The sequence below is a fragment of the Ananas comosus genome, linkage group 17 (genome assembly GCF_001540865.1).
Source record: "Ananas comosus cultivar F153 linkage group 17, ASM154086v1, whole genome shotgun sequence".
NCBI lineage: Eukaryota > Viridiplantae > Streptophyta > Magnoliopsida > Poales > Bromeliaceae > Ananas > Ananas comosus.
Window position 1 is genome coordinate 6125735 of NC_033637.1, and position 23466 is coordinate 6149200.

Here is a 23466-nt window from a genome sequence, read left to right on the forward strand (position 1 = left end):
GCGGCATATGTTCCTTAAAGGGGACATATGCTTCGCAGTTTTCATGGACATGATTTGTCGGCGTGCCCGGGGAACGAGACATCCGGGGCGTGACAATAACTTACGCGGATATGTGAAGAAAAAAGTCCTTATTCAAATAAGAATAATTATTAAAATCTTTATACAAAAAGAAAATACTCAAACTATAAATGAGCTCAAGATACCCATGCGATCAACATGATTCTTGAACTTATTTGTCGGCAATACTTTAGTCATAGGACCATGAATTACCATCTCAATCCCAATGTGCTGGATTTCTACTTTCTTCTTCTTATCGTATTCTTTCACAGTACGATACTTTATATTGATATGTTTGCTGTGAACTGTAATTCAACTATTTTTAGAAAAGAACACTGTAGCAAAATTGTCACAATAAATTTTAATTGGCCTTACGATAGAGTCGACAACTTTTAAATCTAAAATAAAATTTTTCAGTCATAAAGCTTGTAACGAAGCCTGATAATAAGCGATGAACTCTTTCTCCATAATGGATGTAGCAACTGTATCCTATTTGGTGCTCATCCAAAATATAGCACTTTGAGCAAGAAAAAAATATATCTCGAATGGCCATCAATGAATGAGATAAAATATCCCTGACCATTAAAACAAGGAGTAGAAAAAGATTCATATATATATATATATATATATATATATATATATATATATGATTTCAAAAATTTTAGAATTCCTTCAGACACCTTTAGTGGCATTTGTATTAGTATGCTTTTCCTTTATGTATTCTACACATGCCAAAATCGTTTAAGTCAAGATCTTATAAGATTTTTTTTTTTAGGGATAATTGCCTATACACCCCTCGTACGTTTGAAAATATCCGATTTATCCTTACTTTTTTTTTTCTTTCTAAAATACCCCTCATATGTTCCACCGTTATTGCAAAATACCCTCGCAGTTATCTCCTGTAAAGTTAACTTGGGTTAAATGTGAGTTAAGTATCTACCACAGTTAAAATAAATTAAAATGCCAATTTTACCCTTAACTTAAGGGCAAATAAAAAATATTGGTGACGGTAGAGGGGTATATTGGAAAAGACCAAAAGTTAAAATACTTTTTGTGCCTCTGACTTTAAGGGCGAATAAGAAAGTCAGTGATGGTGGAAGGGTATATTTGAAAGGGCAAAATAGTAATTTTACAGAGATAACAGAGTTAATTAACAGATTTTAACTCTAGGGGCATATTAGAAATAGGTTGGAATGTAGAAAGGGTATTTTCAATATTAACCTTCTAAGAGGGGTAAATCGGAAAGTCGGAAACTTTTCAGGGTTATATAAGCAATTGCCCCTTCCTTTTATCAATCTCTTTATTTTCTCCAAAAAGATACAAGCTAAACGCTTGTACCATAAAAAAGAGGATTTTTTTTTTTTAAAACTATTCTTTTTAACACCTATGATATGATCAATATTAAAGTTATTCTCAAAAAATTGACTTAAATTAATTTTGTACAAATCATCTACCAAACAACTGATGCCAACAATAACATTATCAGAGAAGATAGTAAAAACATTTATTTTTAAATAAAAAATTTAAAATCTTTATTTTCTAGTTTAGAAATGAAAACTAAATTTTTAAAAAATCTAAGAATATAAGAAGTATCCTCCAGTTCACAAAACCAGAATTAAGTTCTAAAATAAAATTTCCTATGACTTCAACTTGAGATTTGTTTCCTTCTCTAGTAATTAAAATCTTTTCATTTCGCTTTAGCATTTTTAGATTGTGAAAGCCCTATATAATATTTGAGATATGTACAGTAATATCAGAGTCAATACATTATGAGTTTTTATAAAAATTAATTAAATGAGATTCGTAACAAATATAGATAGATTTACTACCTTTCTTCTCGAGCAAAGTGTTATACTTCAAACAGTCCCTCTTCGTGTGCCCTTTCTTATTACAGAAGTTGCATTGATTTTTCTTGTCATAACTTTTTATTGGCAACTGTGCTAGCTTCTTATAATTGGAGACATTTTTGCTCTTTTTCCTTCTGCGCTGAGTTGCCAGATTAATAGATTCCGTTATAAACTCGGGCTTCTCCTACTTAAATCTCTCCTATTCTTGAACACACATAGTTAATAATTCATTTATTGACCCCTCAGCTTTATCTAAATTGTGGGAGATCTTGAAAAGGTCAAACTTAGATAGTGATGAATTTAGAATTAGATGGACTAAGAAGACATCGGAGATCTCAACTTTTAAAGTCTTTAGTTGAGTCGCTATATTCCGTATCTCCATGATATGCTCGCGCACACCCTTGCCTTGACTGTACTTGATGCCCGTGCTGCGAGCCGATTTCTTTGAATGTTGATTCGGTCAAAACCCTCCTTAGGGAAGCGCGCGAGGAGGCTGAGCGACTACGAATAATAACCCTCAAAACTTGCGCCCACTATCAAACCAAGTGATCCGACTGATCAGAGATCGAATCAGCCGAGTTCAACAACTACACAATATATTTGGTTCGGCTGAAGAGCCGAGTTTAGAGATAACACAGGATTTTTTGATTCGGTTGAAGAGCCGAAATGTTTATATTGCTTAAAATCAGACCACTGACCCGATCAAAGATCCTCCTTCGGGAAGTGCGCGACGAGGCAAAACGGCTACGAACAATGACCCTCAAAGTGTGCACCCACAACGGATCAAACGATTCGGTTGATGAGGGATTAGATCAACTGAGTTCAATTAAACACAACAAATTCGGTTCGGCTAGATCAGCGGAGTGTATGGATTGCACAGGAATTTTTAGTTTCTGATAAAGAGCCGAATGAGATTTATATTGCTAAGATTCGAAAAATGTTTACAAAATAGAACAAAAGAATAACCTATTCTACCAACTACTCTTAGAAAATACAGTAAATACAGGAAAAGTAAAAGGATTACAGGTAGACTACTCCTAATAAAACAATAAATGCAGAAAAAATGTGTTACTTGTTGCTGGCTTCAAAGGCCATGACTGCGATGCATCCCGGTCCACCACGTGGCGCAACTTTTATGGCGCCAACAATGCCCCCCCAATAGTTTTTCGAATAAATATTCGGATGATTATTGTTGCCAAATCGATGGCTCAATGACAAAGCCCAGACCCGAGCTTTAGTTTCTCGAGTCTTGGTTGGCTTAAAGAAAGCGGCTCTTTTTAGTCACATATACCTCAGCTTCATCAGTCGATTCTTCACTTTTACTCGATTGGCTTGGCTCTTCTTGAACCGGCTATTCTTCTATCAAGGATTTCTTATTGCCTTTGCTTTGATTTTTATATCAGCTCCATTGCAGCCGACCGTCTTTATTTCCCTCCCAAAATTGCTCATATTGGGCAACTCGAACACCCAGATCAAATAGGTTAGGGAAGTACTTATCTTCAAAGTGGTCCTTTATTTTAAATACAGACCATTAAATGCCATTTTGGTGAACTCCGATTCTGACATTTTCACAAAACATCGACTCCTTACTGTTTTGAATCAGTTTAAATATTTTGCAACCGACTCCCCTGGCTTTTGTCGATACTGAGCCAAATCAACAACCGACAATTCCGATTCTGATATGTAGAACTGCTCATGAAAATTTCTCTCCAATTCGTTGCAATCTCGGACGGAATTGGTTGGTAAACCTGTATACCAAGTAATTGCTATTTTACTTAACAACATATTAAATAAACGAAGTTTCAAAAATGGGTCCACGGTCTCTTCTCTACATTGGGTTGTGAGCCGGGCTACATGCTCGATCGTATTCTTGGTCTCATCACCCCAAAACTTGTCAAACTTCGGCATTTTTCAGTTCGCCGGTTACAGATGCTCCGCGTCGATGTTCGCGGGATATGGGGATCTAAATACAGGCTGCACTGCCAGCCTTGCCCCCACACCAAATGTGTTTCGAATTGCCTCTTTTATTTGAGCATTTAGCTCATTATTTCTTGCTGCTGGAGCAAGAACCGAGACCGAAACCACGTTCAGCTCTGAAGGCATTCCCTAATTTTGCATTACAGGGCTGAGTTCCTGCAACCTGTTAGAGCCTTGTCCCCTAGCCCTTATCCCCATATTTTGGGGCTGGTAAGCTGGCAAAGGAGGTAAACCCCATGCAATCTCCCGCTGCGAGCCGACGTTTATACTTGCCAACTTGTAAGTAGCCTGATAATGTGCCATTTGCGGTTGCGCCTATGAGACCGCCGGTATGGCAAGATTTTGTTGCTCTGGCGCAGTTAGGGGCCCCTGTGGCCCCCAGTAAAGTTGTTCGTTTCGGGCAAGTAGCTGTCTGATTCGAACGATATTTTTATTGGAGGCCGTGATGACGGCCAACGCCGCATCTAGTCAAGCAGTATTGTGATGGCTATTGATCTAAAATTTGCAGGACTCGAGTCATATAGCCGAGTGCCTGAGTTAAACTCGGCTCCTAATGAGCCAAGTGTCCACTAGTCTCGCCTCCAACCGGTAGTAACGCCTGATGCTCATTCGCATTTTCGGCGCTAGTAGCTTGATCATTCCCTGAAGGCCTGGGAATGACTCTATTTCGGAGATTCATAGCGTTATCGTCAGCAATGGAACAATGGCTAGGTTGGGAATATCTGAGTGGGTCCCACCAGGCGTGCCAAAAATTGCTACGAGTGGATTTCTTTGATTGCTGGTTCGGTCAAAACCCTCCTTACGGAAACGCGCAATGAGGCTGAGCGGCTATGAATGGTGGGCCTCAAAACTTGCGCCCACAATCAAACCAAGCAATCCGGCTGATGAGGGATCGGATTAGCCGAGTTTAGCAACTACACAATTTTTTTGGTTCGGCTGAAAAGCCAAGTTTAGAGATAACACAGGATTTTCTTGTTCGGCTGAAGAGCCGAAATGCTTATATATTGCTTAAAATCGAACCACTGACCCGATCAAAGATCCTCCTTCAGGAAGCGCGCAAGGAAACGAAACGGCTACGAATGATGACCCTCGAAGTGTGCGCCCACAACGGATCAAGGGATTCGTTTGATGAGGGATTGGATTAACCGAGTTCGATTCAACACAACAAATTCGATTCAGCTGGATCAACTGAGTGTACGGATTGCACAGGGATTTCTGGTTCGGTTGAAGAGCTGAATGAGATTTATATTGCTAAGATTCAAAAAATATTGATTAAGATAGAACAAAAGAATAACCTATTCTACCAACTACTCTTAGAAAAGATGGTAAATGCGGGAAATGTAAAAGGATTACAGGTAGACTACTCCTAATAAAACGATAAATGCAGAAAAAGTAAAGATTACAAATCGACTACTCCTAGAAAAATGATAAATGTAAAAAGTAGAAGTATTAAAAATAATGTGGTCTTCTCGTTTGTGAGGCAAAAAGACCCCTCTCTCAGGCATCTCTTATCTATTTATAATCCCGCCCGATGTTATTCAATTATCCCCATGATCGACCACACTCCTGATTTTGTGGGCCACTACTACTCGATTTTAACCGCCTGTAACCGTATGAGCCTTAACTACTTTATAGTTTGTTGCGACTCTTTCTCTGTTCCTGGTACACCATGTGTTGCTTGTTACTGGCTTCAAAGGCCATGACTGTGGTGCATCCCAGTCAACCACGTGGTGCTACTTTTATGGCACCATCAGCCCGAAAGTCGCTTCATCGGCATGCTCGATCGCCAAAGCTTTATCAGAGTTGACAAACTGCTCCTTAATGACTTTTAAGTAATCCTTAGTTTTATCACATTCAGTAATTGATCCACTTATGCTTTTTGATACTCTAAACTTTATGATGATCAAGTTTAAGCCATTGAACCACTCCCATTTTTCTGCACAAATTTCTGCTGTGGAGTAATATTTACCCCACTACCTTAGGCGGTTGTTCAACACGCAGAGCTAAGTTAAGATCCATATAATCCAAAGTAAAAGAAATACTTTTTTTCCAATCAGAATAGTTACCCCCAGTAAGTATAGAGATATAAGAAACATCATTTTACCCCAGTAAGTATAGAGATATAAGAAACATCATTAAAATGCAGTAGAGAAAAAAACTATAAGAACAAAAAAAATATTAAACTTTATCGCCTACTATAAGACAATAATCTTTAAATTAAATAAATTTTAGCTTCTTGTGGGTAGAGGTACAACAAGCATTGAATTTATCTACTTTAATAATAAGACTAGCAGAAAATTAATTCCTAGCCAACGAGATTTCTCTATCTGTGGGTATAAGAAAACTTGATATCTAAAAATTCAATCACTATCCTATTCCAGTCAAAAATTGAAAAAAAAAATTATTTTATTTGATTTTAATAAATAGTCAAGTTTTAATTTAATGTCAGTAAATCCTTAAACATTTGTTGTTATTTATAGGATGCTGTTGCTACTTCTAAAAATAATAAAAAATACCAATAATCTTATTTGATATTGAATGACTATTAAAATCAAACTAGGAATTCGTATGAATTTTCGAGAAAATTTTAGTTTAATATCATTTTACAAAAATACCATAAGTGATCATATATCATGACTGGGATGCTATGACTACTCTTAGATATAATTGATCTTACAAATCTTTATATGATATTGTATAATCCAAAATTTCATATTATTCACAAAACACAGCAGAAATATAATAAAAGTCAAGAATAATTTTTTGTAGAATCTTATATGACTCAAAATTTATAAACTGTATGAAGTCTATATATTTTACTCTAAATTTTTATGATCATCGATCTTATATGTGTTTAGAGCAATAGCATAAAATATTCTTCAGCAAAAATTAAACTAAATACACTACTTTGTGATCATGAATAAATAAACTAATCAGTAATATAAAAATTATATATAGCAAAAATCAGACGTCATTCATGATTTTTATATATAGTCTTCTTCAAAAAAGAGACAAGTTATAAAGAAAATTTTAATAAAACAAATATGCATGCATGCATGCATACTTACACACACACATATATATTCCTTTTCTTTTCATGAAAACATAAATAAATAAGTAAATAAAAAAAGTAAATCCTTTTTTTTTGTATTTGACCGCTATCCTCAAGGCAGCCTCACATGGAAAAATTATAGAATCTACCAGTGGTGTAACCAACCAAATCAAATAATTTTTCTAGATTTATTTATCCCATCATAATTACAAAATAATATTTTTTTATTTTTTTTAAATGAAAAGATGTGATTGGCTTATTATTGGTGATATGATGCTAGTGTGATACAATAAACTTCATCCACACATGGAGCCGCGTCATACGGCCCACAATGGGCCGCTTTACCTTTTTGTTCGCCGTAGGCCCCACACGGGCATTGTAAGGCTCCTTGAGGGCCTCCTAATGCGGCCGGGGCGGCAACATTATTTCTCCAAGTGTGGATCTTAGGTGGGACCTGCCAACCTCACCATTAACACAAACTAGTGGACGAATTTATTTATTTCTTTATTTTAATAAAAAAAACCAAATGAAATTCAGAAGAAATGAAAATTCGACAAAAGATTTGAGCCTGATACCATATGTTGAACTTTATAAAATTAAATCCGTGCCTTCTACCATGATTTTGACTTTCAAGCGCGGATTGTAGGTGTCAATTTTTTCTTGTGATTTGTTCTCGTTCACGATCTGTAAAAAAGCAGGACATTTCAAGTCTATTTTCTTATCCCCCGAGATAGAACCGTCACAGAAAATTAGAATTAGGATTAACCTGGAATTCCCGTATATTATATATATTTATATATAATTTGATATAAAGATATTAAATCACGATCGCCCATTAAAAATATGTCCAGAAACGTATCCAGATACATCCTAACGGTTGGATCGACTGCATATTTATCGATCTCTTCGAAGAAATGATGTGGGCCACCTCCAACAGACTGCACCAGCAGAGCTCATGCTAGATGTTGCCACAAAAAATACATTACATATATGTATGAGCTAAAGGGAAAAGATTAGGAGAATTTGAAAAGATTGTAAATTTTATAATATTTTAAAGATTATGGAGATTTTATAAGATATGAGAGAGATATGTAGCAGAGAAAGAGAGAGAAGGATATGCCTATACTTAAACAAATGAGAGAGATGAGAATTTTGTAAAATGTGAAAAAGATCTCATAAGATATATAGAGGAAAGGAAAAGAGATAGAATTATAAATAAAGGAACCGTCAATTATTGAGATATATATAAGTAAGTATTGAGAGCTTGAAAAAGTGGAGAGGAGAGGCATAGAAGAGAGGACGACGGAGAGACTACGACGTCGATAAAGGAACCGTCAATTGATAGTTTGTATAGATACTTGGACACATGAGGGAGATGAAAATTTTGTAAGAAATGTAAAGAAAATCTCATAAGATATATGAGAGAGAGGAAAAGAAAGCAATAGAATTATAGATAATAATTGAAGAGAGAGAGAGAGAGAGAGAGAGAGAGAGAGAGGAGGTAAAGTATAGGTAATTATTGAGAATAGCTTGGAAGAGTGGGGGGGGGAGAGGCATAGAAGAGAGGCTACAGGAAGACTGCCACGTGGATGGAAAAAACCGTTCATTAATGGTTTGTATAGATAGATTACATAGGAGACAATTTTTCTTACGTAAGAAAACATGAGACAATTAAGAAAAGGATCTGTCAATTGATAGTTTGTACAGATATTTGGACACATGAGCGTGATGAAAATTTTGTAAGAAATGAAAAAGAAATCTCGTAAGACATATGAGAGAGAGGAAAAGAAAAAAATAGAATTACAGACAATAATTGAAGAGAGAGAGAGAGAGAGAGAGAGAGAGAGAGAGAGAGAGAGAATATTGAGAATAGCATGGAAGTGTGGGGAGGAGAGGCATAGAAGAGAGGACGCAGGAGAGACTGCCACGTGGACGGAAAGAACCGATTTATATAGATAGATTACATAGGAGACAAGAAAATTGAAAAGCTTGTTTTCTTCCTTTCTATGGCAATCAACCGACTCCAATAACAAGCTACTATCAACTAACGCCAATACTGAAACTCGAGAGAGAGAGAGAGAGAGAGAGAGAGAGAGAGAGACAGAGAGCGAGCTACACGTACCCGTACACATACACATGGACGTGAATACAAAAAACAGAAGTTTCTACGAGTGATTCCATCTTATCCACTTTGTTGTCCTGATTCTTCAGGGACAGAGAGAGAGAGGGAGAGCCACACATAAACATTCACATGGAAGGGAAAAACAAAAACAGATAAAATGAGTTTCCTACAAGTGATTCCATCTTATCCAGTTCGTTGTTCTAATTCTTATAGATGCAGATATTGAGAGCATTAAAATCCATCAGCAAATGTAAAAAAGTTTCAATACAAAAATGGCGCCGCGCTCCTTTGGACCCCCTCCACGCTATCTCGGCCCTCCGCGCTCTCAACTTCCCCTCCCTCCTGGTCTTCGTGGAGGTGGCCCCCTACCGCCTAAGCGCTCTCTCGCCCGTCAACCTTTTCCACCTTCCTCCCGACACCTTGGCCCACATCATCCACGTCTAGAAGATCAGCGCACTGCGACAAATTTCCCCCCTTTTCCTCATCAGCCTCCTCCTGCTCCTCATGCTGGGTCTCGAGTCAGAACAGACCTCTCTTTCAAAGATGCGCTTCTGACGCCTCCCCCTACATCTACCTACTCTGCCAAGCGTCCTTTAAGCATTCCTTACTCTTCCCTGCCCCTTAACCCCCCCAAATATCTCCTTAACCCGTCTCTCCGGGGTCGCTGCTTCCGGTGCTTCGAGCTGGGACACCGAGCGGCGTTCTGCCGAGATCCGCGCCGCTGCCTTCTCTGTATGCGGTTTGGCCACCTAGCGGCTCGTTGCGCAGCTTCTCCCCGTAGACACCAGCAGATGGCCTCCTCCTCGGCTCGCCCCCCTCGGAGAGATATGGTGGAGGGACCCTCCTCGGGTAATCAGCCTCTTTTGGAGCATCCCTCTGTCCTTCGCAGTGATTTGGCGTGTCGCCCTCTCCTCGCTGATGCCTTTCTCCCTCTCCGTCACTCCCCTCCTGGCTCCCCCCCGCTAATTGCGCGGGTGGCTTTAGCGGAAGTGAGGGGCCCCAATGCGGGAGATGCTTATCTCCTCATTCCTCAAGGTCTGGCGGCTAGATTTGGCGGCTCAAGCGAAGATTATTCAGTGGCAAAAAGTGAGGGTTCGCTCTTGGCGGTCTTCTTCCCCAACTGGGTTGCTAGGGAGTCGGCTGTCGGTAGAAGCCCTTTCAGTTTTGAAGGCTTGACCTGTTGGTTCTCGAACTGGTTCGAGAGAGCCGAGCTTCCCCGTGGGCATCTTCGGCATAAAGTTTGGATTAAGCTGCGCCACTGGCCGCTCGAATGCTGGAATAAGGAGGATGTGCTCGCGGCAGTCAGCGGTTTTGGGGAACTATGGGAGATTGACGCTGCCTCCGAGAGTCGGGAAGACGTCTCTTTTTTTCGGATCCAAATCCGATGCCGGGATGTTGCCTCCATACCGGAGGCCCTTCTTCTGATGGTGGAGGACAGACGTTTCAGGATCCCAATCGAAATTGAGACCTGGGAAGATGCGACCCCCATTTTCCTTGGGGAAGCTCTCGATTCTCGGTTAGGTTTGGAGACGACCGAAGCCCAGGATAGATTCATCCGATCGACGGGGTTCTCATCCATTCCCGCCTCAGGCCCAGAGGAGCAGTTGCGTCGTGCTCCCCCGACTTTGGATAGATCGGATCCCCATCGGCGATGCCCGGAGAATGTGCTCGGAGACGGAATCGGAAGATCGGTGCCTCCGCCTGGCTGTGGTACGGTCCAGCCGGAGGGAGCGGGTTTTTCAAATTCGAATCCTTCTCCGTCTTCGGTTACCGTGCCCTCACCTTCCCCCTGTCATGATCGTGACAGGGCTATTCTGTCACGGCCAGCTCGTGACCCTCCTACCGTTCCAGCTCGTGACCCTCCTACCGTTCCTACAACAGCTGATTTCTCATCAGCTGACCTTCCTCTCTCCGGCCCAGTTTTCGTGGGCCCTGATCTGAGCGCCCCCCCGGCCCAATCTCCTCCTTATCTCCCGGGTCCTGAGCAAACGGGCGCTGATAACGGGACGTTGGGCCCCAAGTCGGGTGGACCTCTTAGGCCGTCTAGTGTGACCAACTCCCCCCAAATGGCCGTGGGCCCGGAAAAGCTCTTTCCACTAGAGGCTGCAAAGCTCAATCATTTCGGTAAGGTGCCTGCCAAGGGGTCTCCAGTGCTACCTGATCCGCTCCTTTCCTCACCTCTCTCGCCTCTGCCCCCGACAATCTTCCGACGCAGCTCCCGCCTTGCCTCCAAGAGCAGAGGCATTTGCAAGACTTCGCTTCAAAGAGCTCAGGATCTTCTGTCCTCGAAACTCTTAACTGCGAAATCCAAGTTTAGAAGATCTGAGATGGAGAGTCTTTCGTTTTCTCCGCCGCCTGCCCTCCCTCCGTCTTCAGCCGTCTCCACCCCTGATGCTTTACTCTCTCGGATTCAGGATCCGGCGGACACGGCGGCTCTCCAAGCCGCTCCTTTGATCACTGCTAAGGCTCGATCCGCATCCCTGGACCTACTAGCCGGGCCTGAGAAGACCGCCTCCTTGGACATCCCATCCGGGCCTGAGAAGACTTCCCCCCACCCAAGAGATCCGACTCTCCCCCTCTCGGCGCGTGAAGTCAATGTCATCCTAGCTGCCTGTGGTATAGTAGCTTCAGATTTGGAGACAGAGAAGGAGTTCGTATCGGAGCAGCAGAGAGGGGTAGCGCTGGCCAGGCCCGCCCCTCATGGGGTTTGAGCTTCTGATCCTCCTTCTTTTGTGTGTGCGTTTTTTTGTTTTATGGCTAGAAATAGAATCTTTCGCTTTTTATCGTGGAATGTCCGTGGTCTCAATGATCGGGTGAAATGCTCTGTTGTAAGATCCTTTATCAAATCTAGTAAAGCCTCGGTTGTCTGCCTCCAAGAAACCAAACTCTCCTCTACTTCGCTTGACAAATTTAATTCGTTTTGTGGGTATCACCTCCGTGAGTTCCGCACGGTCGACGCTATTGGGACCCGGGGTGGCATCCTCACGGCCTGGAATCCTTATCTTTTTGATTGTTTGCAACATTGGGCTGGCACTCATCTACTCAATACTCTACTCAGACGAAAGATCGATGGTTGTCTCTTCCTCATCTCCAACGTTTATGGTCCGACCGGAATTATAACCAGAACCCCTTTCTTTGATGAGATCAGATATACTAGTGCTCTGTCCCAGGGACTGTGGCTTGTCATGGGTGACTTTAACATTATTCTCTCGTTACAAGACAAAAACGGAATTCCTTCAAACATATCTGACATCTTGGCCTTCCGGGCAACCGTGAACGACACTGGTCTCTTTGATGTTCCGCTGCAGAACAAAGCCTTCACCTGGTCCAATGGAAGACGTAATCCCATCCTTGAACGTCTCGACCGTGCTCTCATCTCGCAAGATTGGCTGCTCCGTTTCCCCCGCTCCACCCTTAAAGCGCTGCCGCGCCCGCGATCTGATCATTCTCCGCTAGTGCTTTCCGCCTTCACTTTTATTCCCTCTCCCTGCCTCTTCAGATTTGAGTCTTGCTGGCTTCACTGCCACTCTCTACCAGATGTTGTATCCAATTCTTGGATGTCGGCGATACATGGCTCAGATCCGATATCTATCTTCAACGCCAAAGCTGAGAGGTTACGAAATGCCCTGACAGCTTGGAGCAGGGGCTTCTCCTCGGTCCTCAAATGCCAGTCCTCCAACTGTCTCACCTGGATTGCTTGGCTAGAATCTGCGGAAGAGGTGAGATCACTCTCGTCCCTGGAATGTTCCCTCCGCCCTAGACTCAAATTGAGATACGAGGAGCTTAGCCTGATTGAGGAAATCAGATGGAAACAGAGGTCTAGAGTTCGCTGGCTGCGGGAAGGCGATGCAAACACTAAGTTTTTCCACCTTCGTGCCAGTTGTCGCAGAAGCATCAACAGCATCTCGCAACTCTCGGATGGTAACAACCTACTCTCCACTCCCGTTCCTATTGCTAACCACTTGTACTCCTTCTTCAGTTCTCAGCTAGGTCGAGCGACACAGATCTCCGCTTCGATTTCTTTTTCTCTCCTTTATGGCCAGCCAGATGTTGATTTATCCTTCCTAGTCTCCCCCTTCACATCAGAGGAAGTGAAGCTAGCTGTTTGGTCAAGCGCGCCTGACAAAGCTCCGGGCCCGGACGGCTTTCCAATCCTATTCTATCGTCGCTTTTGGCATCTCCTGAAGACGGACATCTTGGAAATCTTTCGCGTTTTTTTCCACGGTTCGGTTGACTTGAGCAGCTTGAATTCTGGGTGGATCTGCCCGATCCCTAAAGCCCCATCTTTCCTATTAGCCTCGGATCTTCGTCCAATCAGTCTAATTCATAGCCTCGGCAAGATCATCTCGAAAGTGTTAGCCATTCGTATTCAACCGGTCATGAATCAGCTGATCAACCCGTTCCAGGCGGCTTTCATCAAGGGGCGGGACATCCTGGACAACTTCTTCTGCGCTCACATCCTCACCCATCATCTCAAAACTACTAACACCCCGGCGGCGGTTCTTAAGATCGATTTCCAGCGAGCTTTCGACCATATCAGTTGGGACTTCCTTCTAGATCTTCTCTTAGCTAGAGGGTTTGCCGAGAAGTGGATTAACTGGATCTCGATGCTGCTGGGTTCCAACTCCTCGGCGGTCCTGCTTAATGGAGTGCCAGGCCGTTCCTTCGCCCATAAGAAAGGACTGAGACAAGGCGATCCTCTCTCACCTCTCCTTTTCGTCCTATGTATGGATGTGCTGTTTAGAATGGTAGATAAGGCGGTTCTCTCCAATCATCTCCCAGCGGTTGGTATTGGTGATACCAAAGTTCACTCCCTACACTTCGCGGACGACGTTCTCTTCTTTTTTGATGGATCACCCAGATCTGCGACTATTCTCAAAGCCATACTGGATGCCTTCTCTAATTGCTCGGGACTTAAAATCAACTTCGGCAAAAGCACACTAACGCCGATCAACATTGCTGAGGCCCAGGCCGCAGATATCTCAGCGATCTTCAACTGCCCGTTACAAGCTTTCCCACTGTCGTATTTGGGTTTACCTCTCTCCCCTAAGAAGCTTCGACGTGCTGATTACCTCCCCCTCATCGAAAATATTGATAAGCGTCTAGCCGGTTGGAAATGCGCTTCTCTTTCGAGAGGAGGGCGCCTTATCCTCCTTAACTCCGTGCTCTCCTCACTTCCGTTGTACTTTTGCTCTGTTTTTGCACTGCCGTCCTGGGTTATAAAAGATATCGACAAGATTAGGCGAGGCTTCTTCTGGAAAGGCAAGAACAAGACGAATGGATTCCATTGCCTTGCGAACTGGAAGCAAATCTGTCGCCCGCGCACTGCAGGAGGAGTGGGAATTAGAAATCTGCAGGTGGCAAACTCTGCTCTTTTGATGAAGAGCCTTTGGAAGTATTTCTCTACCCCGTCTCTTCCCTGGATCGCCTTGCTGAAGCAGAAACATTACAAACGAAGGCCGGCGGCGACTGCATTAAACGCACCAAAAGGATGTTGCCCCGTCTGGCGTGGTATTCTCAGGATGCAAGCGCCATTCTTCACCTCGATTGATTTCATCCTACATAATGGTACTGAAACCCCTTTCTGGAATAGTCGGTGGAGTGGTACTTCCTCTCTCAAAAATCGATTCCCGAACCTTCATGAGGCCTCTTCAAATCTACACATCTCGGTCAGCACGTGGGCCACCCGCTTCGCCAATCGTCAAAATCTGGGATTCGCTTTTCCTCTCAACTTCCAGGAGCATCTGGAATTCCAGCACCTCTCGCTCCTGTCGAACAACTTAGTCCTGGAACAGGATACCAACGATTCAATTTTCTGGAGATGGACAAGCGACGGCAGTTTTTCGGTAAAAAGCGCATCCGATTTCCTTTCTTTTGATGGATTAAATATCTGCAACCCTCTCTTTCCCTGGAAACTCAAAATCCCTTTAAGAGTTAAGCTCTTCCTTTGGCTTGCGGAGAGGAATAAAGTCCTGACGACAGACAACCTCATGAAGCGTGGTTGGTACGGACCGACCATTTGTGTTTTCTGCAACTCGCAGGGTGAATCCCTGACACACATCCTGTTTACTTGTACGTTTGCAATATCTGTGTGGAAATGTCTATCGACATCAGCGCAGCTCAACCTCGCCGGGACAAGTTTCCTGGCTGAAGGCTTAGAGGCGCGTTGGATTAGAGTGAGGCGAATGGTCCCAAAGGATTATCTACAGCTCTTTGACATCGGTTATGCTGCATTTTGCTGGGAAATTTGGAAAGAGCGAAACAGGAGAATCTTTGAAAACCGGCATGTTAGCTTCGAGATACTAGGGAGAATCATCCATCAGACTGTCTTATTTTGGAAGGGGGTATTAGGAAGATTCAAGCCTTAACTCTCGATCTCATTCTCGGTTTGGTTTCTCGTTGTTTTGGGTGTGTACTCTATAGGTCCTAGGACTGTATTAGCTTTTGTAAAATAGGGTTAACCCCTGTTTAATCAAAAAAAAAAAATCCATCAGCATCACCTTCTCTACCTTATCTACATAAGATATCAAGCACCAATCAAAGAGAAACAATAGAAATTTGGAAATATTTGGAGTTAAACATAACCAGCATTCACATAATAAATTTGAATTAATGCATCAAATCTGCATATAACAATTCTTGCATTTCAGAATTAATATCCCAATCAGGTAAGTTTGCAGATCTACCAGCTGAGAAGTGATACATTTTCTTACAAATTATACAATAATCCCATCTCAATACAACCGACACCTCGGCAAGTCCTTCTACATCACTAAATTACTGAGTTTAATGGGACACACATCAGTTCCAATTATACAACTCTTCCCAAACAGCAAACTAGTTTACTTCTTCCATAGAGGCCACAGCAGGTACGGTACATCAGTTTCCTCCCCACCCCTGCCCCCCGCCTTTACATTACGCCGCCAAGACAAACAAGATTAACACACACAGGAATCAATTATTCTTCAGTATGAAAAGATGATGGCATTCACATCCAAAGATCCCAAATGATAGACAAAAGGTTTTAGTGTTTACAAACATTGCTCTTTGTTATGTACAGTAAACTCTTCAGAGTTATGGACAGCAACTATAACTAGTACATCAAATGGCTTGCTAGTTTCTCCTATTCCTTTACTCCACAACCCACAGCTTGAGAAATAGCATGACTTATACCTGTACATTTAATGTCAGGGAGAGAATGTGCCCTTAATATAACCAAACTTGAGCCCAGGCTGACATTTTGAGCAATGCTCTTATCTATTCAAATATGTACCCTGCAAAATAATCTACTAACATTTATATTATATCCTTGCGAAATCTGAATTTTCATATATGCCCTTTGTACAAATAGGCCCTCTTTAGACAAATTATATGGAAGAAACTGCGCTTTTGAGGGGAGATATACGAGAATTCAGATCTCTTACAGGGGTATATATGTAGGCTGATGTTTTTTTCAGGTATATATATATATGCGAAACCCCTAGGAAAAATAAACAAAGGCATACACCATATTAGCATCTATTCACTCCATGATTCAGCTCTTTTTCTACGCATTCGAGCTCCCCAAGATAAGTTCTCATCAGAATCTTTGGTCATGCTCCTCCTCTTAAGCTCTGCAACCTGATCCTGCCACCGGTTCTTCCACCCTGATCTCTCCTCGAGTTCCTGGACAGAGACGGAAAACAGAATAAGTATTGCAGAGGCATGACTGACATTGCTGCAAGGAAATCAAGCATACAGGAGAGTCATGGCATGCTAGGATGAAGAAAATAGTGCCGATTTATTATTAAGAGGGAGAAAATTAAGATTTTCAATCACTTGATTGTAATAAATCAATAGTCTTTGCCACAAGAAATGTCAATCCCATGGAGATTTATGAATTTATCCAGGTCACGGAGATGGAGCTTCTAGATGGAAATTTAGATTGAAATTGAACTCTAGATAAATGTTGAGAAAAGAGATGCAACAAACTGTCTCACAATTCATATCATTTTAAACAATTAAGTCTAGAGAACCGCACCAATGTTCGTGAGAGTGATAAAAGAAGCATGAATATTCAAGAAGCTATACTACTTTGTGTACACTTTATAACTTAGTCCTCGCCACTTGGAGTGTTCAGATGCTTCTTAATTACACTGTTGACATCTATCAAATAATTGTTCTAGAGAACCATGCCAATTGGCAGCACAAGCTCCACAAGGCACCTGTTTGACTGGCTTGTGGAACATCTACGGTGAGAAGCAGCAGGAAAGCATTTGTCAAATAAAATATTTGGATCTCAGTTAGTGGCAGAAGACCAAAATGAGCTTCTGGAGAGACAAAGTGGAAGTTCCACATTGAACCGTCTGCTTCTAAAAAAGGAAGAAGTTATAGCAGGTCTAAATGAAAAGCTACTAATGCTTCTTCAATCAGTTTCGCACAAACAACCAATCTACATGAGTTCTAGCTGGGCCACAAAGGCCCTAAAATAAACGACTAAGAAAATTATATAGAAAGATGAAAAGTTAGATACGAAAGACAATAATACATCATTTATAATTGACCATTGGTTTCAGGTATTAGGAGGATAGTCCTCAAATTATGTCAACCTCAATATTTTCTGTGACGCAAACCTAGGGAAAAGGTCAGAAAACAACTATACCTATTAGTAGTTAGTTGTAATCAAAGATTATTCACCAAAGTAGCACACAACCATCAAATAGTCAACTAAGTTCACATCAAACCTATACCTATTAATAATGGTTGAAAACAAAGACTAGAGCAAAGTACCACATCACCAACAAATAATCACCTTGATATATAGTCCAACATTAGTGCCCAAATTGAAGGAGACTACTAATCACCAAACAGATACTATTGTGCCCAACAAATAGAAAATTAATATGGCCCATTTCGAGTAGAGTCAAAACTCAAAAGCACAAAGCCTTCACTGTAAAACCATCAATTACTTCAGGCTTCTAGAAACGGGGTAGATAGAAGGAAAAAGAACCCAACTTATCAACAATCTATAGTTGGTGATAAAATGGAGGCTGTTATAAAAGAAACTTGAAAGTTATAGGTGCCTAATATGTTATGCAAAAAGACGCAAATTCAAAAAGTAATTGGAGATATAACTTCAAATATTCAGTTTCGGCAACGTCAACCAAAAAGTAAAGATACCCATATAACAGGAGTAAATAACCAATTGATAACAACCTCAAAATAAGGTTAAACCACTTTGAGGCCCAGATTTGAGGTCATGAAATAAAAAGATAAAAAAATTACCCATCTTAGTCAGCAGATTACAAAAGTCAAAAGCACTGAAAGTCTTCTATGTCATGTTGTCTATTACCTGTGATTTCCAAGTCTTATGGATTGTAAAAGGGAATATAGCAATTTCAAATTATAAATAACAAGTTTAGCACCTCATAGAGCCAGATAAACACATCAGATTATAACTGTGAAAGCCTGAAAATATCAAAACGAGATGGCAACGGTCAAGCATCCAGTAAAATATAAGGAAAAAGTGATAATTTATAACATGAAACAGAAACAAACAAATGGGACCTGATCAACTGACAGAATCCTAAACTCTAGCACAAACGAAACTAGAAACTAGCCCGAATTATTTTTATCTTAAAGGAGGCTCAAAAGGAAAAACTCTACTATTCTAGGATAAGGACTTTATTGCTTGTTAAGTTTTGAAAACATATGCTACTTAGCAAACACAAGTCGCATGTAAAGAATCCAAATCAGAATATCATTAGGGAAATCTGAATATATCTAAAGTCGAGAATTACGGTAACTACTACTTTTATTTACACTTCACCAGCAGTAAAATTGTTGAGCTCTTCTTTAATGCCAGGCTTTCTACCACCCCAAATTCTAGAAGTCATGCAGAAGAAAAAAGGCAATAACGACATGACAGCACATATAATGGTATAGCCAAAGTATTTTGTCCACCTCTGTAACACGTCAGAACACTGAGAAGATAAAGATAATAGGTAAAGTAGAAAGCAACCAAGGAAAGGCACTGTAGAAAGAAAAGCTGGGAGTATAACTTAGAAATTTCTTCCATTCTAGTTATGTTTTTGCGTATGGAATCGAAGTTCGAAGAAAAGGATAGAACCCATAACCAGGGATCATTTTGGTGTGAAGAGTCAAAGAAAATACAAATCTGAAACAAGTAATCAGGTGATGGCTGCGCTTGATGCAAGAAAAAAAGTAAAATTTAGTTGATTCCTATTGCACACTCGAAAAAGAAAGATAGCCTAGAGTAAACTGCAATTCGTATAAATACACAGAGATAGGAATAAATACAAAGAGATAGGAACCTACAATAGAAACATATAAGTTATTTTTGCTACAGACTTAAATCCTTAATAGATCATACTAGAAACTCGAAGTTAGAAGGAAATTTTGAATTAGCTTAAGAAAGAAAAGAAACTCAGGAGAATAAATATTCCCAGAACTCAAGATCAGTCCCAATAGGAAACAACAAATTACACCAACTTTTCAGTTATTTACAAAAGAAATAGAGATTCTCATAAAACCAATTTTAACTTCTTATAGTATATCAGACTATCTAAGAATATTTAAGAACAGCATCTCACAACCTACATAACTAACAGTGACAGTTATAGAAACAGGATCAGCTGTTAATGCTGCAGGATTACAAAGGTTGGTTACAAAGGTTGGTGGAATACAGGAAAATAATTAATTAATCATTAACTCTCCGAGACCACTTCAGTTGTTCATCATAGGGAGAGAGAGAGAGAGAGAGTAAAGCAAAAGAAGCAGGATTTACAAGTAATTAATTTTGAGTAATCTAAACAAAATCGAAAAAAAAAAATCAAAACTAAAATCAGCCTAGAGAGTTCAAATCAAATCATGCAAAAAATAAAAAAAAAATAAAAAAGTGGATAAGTTAAATTTGCCATAAAATCAGACAAAAATGTAATCAAAATAAGCAAATAAGCTAAACTATGCTTTACAACCTCCCATAAAATCCAACCTAAGCAGAGAAAACAAAATGATTACAGCTTGTGTGCACATCTCTGAAAACAAATCTTTTACTACCATCATGCCTATTGAGCATAAATGAGTAAACCACCGTTCTCTGCCAGCTTTAAGATTTTAGACAAAAACGACTACTCGTTTATCCCAAGTTTCATATATTCTCAAGCTCCTTGTCATATGTAATTTCATCTGCAAATCCACCTGTTAGATGTACCAAAATCTGCAAGACGATACCAGTACGTGGTACAAACTCAAACCTACCTAGAAACTACTAGAAGCTGGCACATAATCACTAGGCCAAAATCCAAAAACACATGCGTCAAGGGCTAAAAAGTTAAGACCAACCTAAAAGCTTTAATTAATAGGTAAAAACTCCCTTCCGCATAATATACAAGTCAGGACTCCTATTACTGTTACATCCTGCTATCGGAGTATAGTGTTTCAAATAAAGTACCGTCTAAAAAGTACAATTTGTTGAAAAGTATATCAAATCTCTCCAAAAAGATATTCTGTTCTGCAAAATCAGGAATTTTAATTTGTACCCTCAAAATCATACTTATTTCCTTTTCACTGCAGCAAAAGTTTCAAATTTTTCCGACCGTCAAACAAGCTTGCAGTGTTTTTACGGAAAACTGCAATTGGTTGAATCACTATATCAAATTCCCCGAAACAGCTTCTCTGTCCAACAGAATCAGAATTCACGGTCAAAATCATTTTCTCTAAACTTTTAACTACAGCAAAAGTTCCAAATTTTCCTAAAAATCAAACGCTTTATAGGTGAAATGGTCCTGCTACAAAGTACGGTCTTTTATGGAAATTTGCAAGTAGTTGAACCACTATATCAAATTCCCCCCAAAACAACTTTTCCGTCCAAGAGCATCAGAAGCCCTAAATTAAAACTTCTCCTTTTTACCCTCAAATTCCTCTTCTTTTTTTTTTTGAAGGTGGGTAAGGAGAAAAGAAAAGAGCGGCTTAAAACTCGTGCTAAGAGAAAAACCACGACAACGACAACGACAACGACAACTCTTTAGGTTTGTAATCCAAGACAAGCCTGGGCGAAAATAATAAAGACTAAAATCTACATGTCAAAGACACATCATGTACTATAGACTGTTAGTCTTTTAAGACCACAAAATCGACGTCGCCTTTCACTTCCTTTTNGAGAATCGTGCTCAAAATTCGCCGAGAAAAGAAAAGAGGAATGGGTGGAAGGGGTGGATTGGGACCTCGTCGAAGGGGCGGGGGCGGCGGGAGGAGAAGGCGAGGTGGAGGCCGCAGGTGAGCTCCTGGACCTCGATGAAGCGGCGGGTGTGCTCGTCGGCGCGCTCCGGGGGGGACACGTCCGGGTGGTACCGCAGCGCCATGCGCTTGTAGGCGCTCTTGATCTCCTCGAAGCTCCCCTCCTCCGATATCCCCAGCAGCTCGTAGAAGCTCCCCTGCTTCGCCACCACGAACCCTCCCTCCTCCACCGCCCCCTTTGCCCTAAAAGAAGAGGTCGAGGACGACGACGACGTGGAGCGGAGCCCCGTCCCTGGCCGAGCCTCCTTGCTTCGCCATGAGAGGAGCTTGGTGGTGCTTCTGGTCGTGGTGGGGACGCGAGGGTAGGGATTGAAAGCGCTTCTGCTTCTGCTTCCCGAGAAAGCTCCGCTCATTCTCTCTCCCTCTCTCTCTCTCTCTCTCTCTCTCTCTCTTCTTTTTGTGTTGGGGACGCCACAAAGATACTAAAATTGAACAGGGGAGGTGGGGAATAAAAAGAAGAGGGTAAATTACACGGAAGTCCCTGTACTATTTCAATTTTGCGAATCCATCCGTACAATGCCTTCTATATATGCTGTTGTTGTGTAAGTAGTGCCTACACGAGGTTCGATGTTCGTACATAGAACTAAATTATGTACGAGATTGAATAAGTTTCAGATTCGTGCCCATAAAACAGAATTTAAAAAAATAAAAAAGAAAAAGAAAAAAAATTGTTGTATGCTTAATCATATTATTTAGTACATCCGCAGCCTATTATTCTATTATTTAGAAAAGTAAATGCGGAGTTGAATCTTTTCATTTTCTAATAAATTATTCGAATATTTAAATATAGTACATTTTAACTTACTGTTCCTAATACATATAGTAAAAAAAAAAAAAATTAGTGGTCTGATATCCGAGATTAGAGATGTAAATGGATACTAATACCTAAAATTTTATCCAAATCTAAATCCAAATAAAGTGAATTTACTCAATGCTAAATGAATATAATTTTGAATATAAATATTAAAAATAAAAATCCGACTGATTTGAATTTGGATATAAATTTTAATTGTATCTGACCCGAGACCGAAATTATTTTATATTTTATATAATATATATAGAAATGTTTGATGTTATATTTGAATTTATATTTTAAAAATTTAGATTTAATGTAATATATTTTGAAATATTTTAAAGAGAAATAATTGTTTCGGATTCAGATTTTCAGATTTGGGTTCAAATTCAGATTTCTAATTTTTGGTCGGGTTTATATTTGGATATAGATTCTTAAAATTCGTCGGATTCGGGTTTTGAGTTTGGTTATCGGGTTCGGGTTCGGATTCGGAAAAATCTATTTCGAATCCAACCCGCTGACATCCTTATCCGAGGTTTTCAAATTTAAAGTCTAGTTGCTTTATATTTTCAATTAAATTTTTTTTAAAAAAATAAATGAATGAATAGTATGCTATTTTTTTCTAAAAAAAATTATTGCACTTTTTAGTCCATTACTGTTAAAAGAAACTATATCCATGGTTAGTAAATTCGCGAATAATTCACAAATTATTTGCAAATTTTTTAAGAAACGAATTAAACTGCAGTTTCCGTATTTTTTCGAAAAATTCGAAAAAGAACACGTATTTTTCGTTAAAAATAATTATTCGCGAATTATTTGCGATTCGCAAATGATTCGCTTAAAAAAACGGCGCTCGCGATCGCGTACTCACGTCGTCACAGCTCTCATCGCCGAACCCCTCCGCCGCCCTGGCCGGCGCCGCTCGCGTCGTCGTCGCTTTCATCGCCGAACTCCTCCGCCGCCCTGGCCAGCGCCGGGAGCAAAAGCGCCACGGCGGCGGATCCCGTCTCGCCCGAGAGCGTCGAATCCGCTCAACCCTGTAGGTGAACAGTAGTAAAAATGGCCCGCGTTGTTGGGAGGATGGGTATAGATCTCGTGCGGTCCACGAGGCAGCTTCGGCCTCGTGGACCGCATGAGAGGGAGGTCCAAGGTGGACCTCCCTCTCATTTTATATATATATATATATATATATATATATAGAGAGAGAGAGAGAGAGAGTCCGGCTGGGATACTATCGATAGCACCAAACATTTTGTGCTATCGAGTTTTCCACCGTTAGATTTAATCCTTTGATAATTTTTACCTGTTAGATTATACTATT

The 23466-nt window shown here is 40.7% G+C and overlaps 1 protein-coding gene across 1 annotated transcript; it reads right to left on the reverse strand.

Moving 5' to 3' along the window:
• LOC109723257 (chaperone protein dnaJ 20, chloroplastic-like) lies at positions 16020-21778 on the reverse strand. Its single transcript, XM_020251570.1, has 2 exons — positions 21280-21778; positions 16020-16720 (listed from the first exon to the last, which is right to left on the reverse strand). Exons 1-2 carry the CDS (start codon positions 21703-21705, stop codon positions 16574-16576), a joined length of 573 nt encoding a protein of 190 aa, XP_020107159.1. The 5' UTR covers positions 21706-21778; the 3' UTR covers positions 16020-16573.

What these genes read in the sequence shown, in the direction of transcription:
- LOC109723257 (XM_020251570.1), bottom strand. Translation starts at nt 21,705, where the DNA reads ATGAGCGGAGCTTTCTCGGGAAGCAGAAGCAGAAGCGCTTTCAATCCC. An exon ending in GCCCCCGCCCCTTCGACGAG is followed by an intron (nt 16,721 to 21,279) that starts GTCCCAATCCAC and finishes GTCTCTGTCCAG; the next exon opens with GAACTCGAGGAGAGATCAGG.